The sequence below is a fragment of the Dipodomys ordii genome, unplaced genomic scaffold (genome assembly GCF_000151885.1).
Source record: "Dipodomys ordii isolate 6190 unplaced genomic scaffold, Dord_2.0 Scaffold5069, whole genome shotgun sequence".
Classification (NCBI taxonomy): domain Eukaryota; kingdom Metazoa; phylum Chordata; class Mammalia; order Rodentia; family Heteromyidae; genus Dipodomys; species Dipodomys ordii.
In genome coordinates, this window is record NW_012272283.1 from 1 (window position 1) to 1,698 (window position 1,698).

The following is a 1,698-nucleotide window of genomic DNA, read 5'->3' on the forward strand; positions in this document are numbered from 1 at the left end:
CAGCACCACATAAGCAAAAAGAAAAAAGCCAGAAGTGGCACTGTGGCTCAAGTGGTAGAGTGCTAGCCTTGAGCTGAAGAGCTGAGGGACAGTGCGCAGGCCCAGAGTTCAGGCCCCACGACCCTGCCTCCCCCCTCCCCCACAAAAAAAGTACAAGTTAACGAGACAAGTGAAAGTGAAAAGGTGATGTCTCAGCTAATAAAGACTTTATGGATCTCTTTTCCCACAAAGCAGACTCTACTTGAAAAACTTGAGGTTACAAACACAGCCAATCACCATTATTTGTAGTGTAGTTCCAAGTTATTATTTACAGGAATGTGTTCAATGTTGGAAGGCATAAAGTCTTTTCTTACGCCAGTTGCACTGTTTTTAGTATGTTTATTAAATAAAAAAGAACGGTTTAGTTTTTTTTAAGTAAAAGTGACCTTGATGAAACCATTATAAATTTAACTGCTTTGGTTTTAGAAAATATACAAAAATACCCTATACTGGGAATCTGGACCACAGGCTTCAAGTACCATTTCTACCAACAGTCGAAGAGTTATAAGCAACGCGAGTACAGGCACTCTTTCATTAAAAGTTTACTGTTAAAAATAACTGTGAAATCTCTCAAATAGGACCAAGTCTCACCCCGTACAGAAAGTTACAATGAAGAAAGGTAAAGATGGCTATTAAAGAATTCCCAGTTCCCAGCAATTTGCCCCCCATTCATATGTGCTCAAATACATCCAGCCAAAGTCAACCAAAGTGTTAATGGTGGATGAACAGTACAGCCCCATATTAACATTCTCTGGAGGGGAGGGTCACCCTCCTCCAACTCCCCATATACAGTACTTAAGTATGTATGCGGTCCTCTCCCGGCTTTCCAGACCAGTCAGGGGGGAGAGGATCACTTCCTCCCCTTCCCTCCTTGCTGCTGCCCTCCTTTCCTCTTGCCACCCGCGCCAGGTTGCCTGGAATGCATCTTGCCGCCCAAGCCTCCTTTCCTCTTGGGGGGGCCGCTACCACCGCCCTTCCTCTTGCCCCCGGGCCCCTGCCGGCCCCCTTTCCTTTTGCTCTTCTGGCTCATTTTCCTCCTCTTGGCGGCCTCCTCCTGGTCCTCCTCCCTCATCTGCTTATTGGTGGCCCTGGTCACGTCCAACTGGGGCTTCTTGCTATTCATCACGCGAAGTAGCTCCAACTGGCTCTTTTTCTCGGCTGCAAAGTCTCCGAAAAGGGGTTGAAACTTCCTCTTCTTGCCGGCGCCCCGGGGTGCCTTCTCCTTGGGCAGGCGCTCCTGGAAGCGCCCCAGGGAGGCGGTGGACACCTTGGCCACGTGCATGGCGCGGCCCAGCTCCTCCTTACTCTGGTGGCCGGTGGGGCGCAGGCCGGCGGCGCTGGGCAGCTGCTGCTTGTGCGCGCGGGCCAGGTTGCGCAGGCGGTTCAGCTCGTTCTTGGCCACGCGTTCCTTCTTGGCTTCCATCCGCTTGGCGAACTGGTCCTCCAGGGGGTCGGCGCCGCCGGGCACCTCGATGAGCCACTCTTTGGTGTCGTCCCGGGCGCGCTGGTAGCCCCAGCGGCGGCGCCACTGGCCGCTCGCGTCGTCCCACACCAGGTTGGTCTTCTTCCTGGGGCGGATGCCCTTGAGGCGCGCGAACTGCTGCCAGCGCGTGAGCGGCCGCGGCCGCGGCAGCGGCTTCTCCCGGGGCAGGCGGGTGG

The 1,698-nt window shown here is 53.8% G+C and overlaps 1 protein-coding gene across 1 annotated transcript; it reads right to left on the reverse strand.

The window, feature by feature from the left end:
* Positions 1–361: 361 nt before the first annotated feature.
* Positions 362–1,693, reverse strand: Rrs1 (RRS1 ribosome biogenesis regulator homolog (S. cerevisiae); the record flags this gene model as incomplete). Its single annotated transcript, XM_013037132.1, has 1 exon — positions 362–1,693. A coding segment is annotated over one exon (804 nt), but the record flags the coding sequence as incomplete, so codon positions are not given.
* Positions 1,694–1,698: the final 5 nt, after the last annotated feature.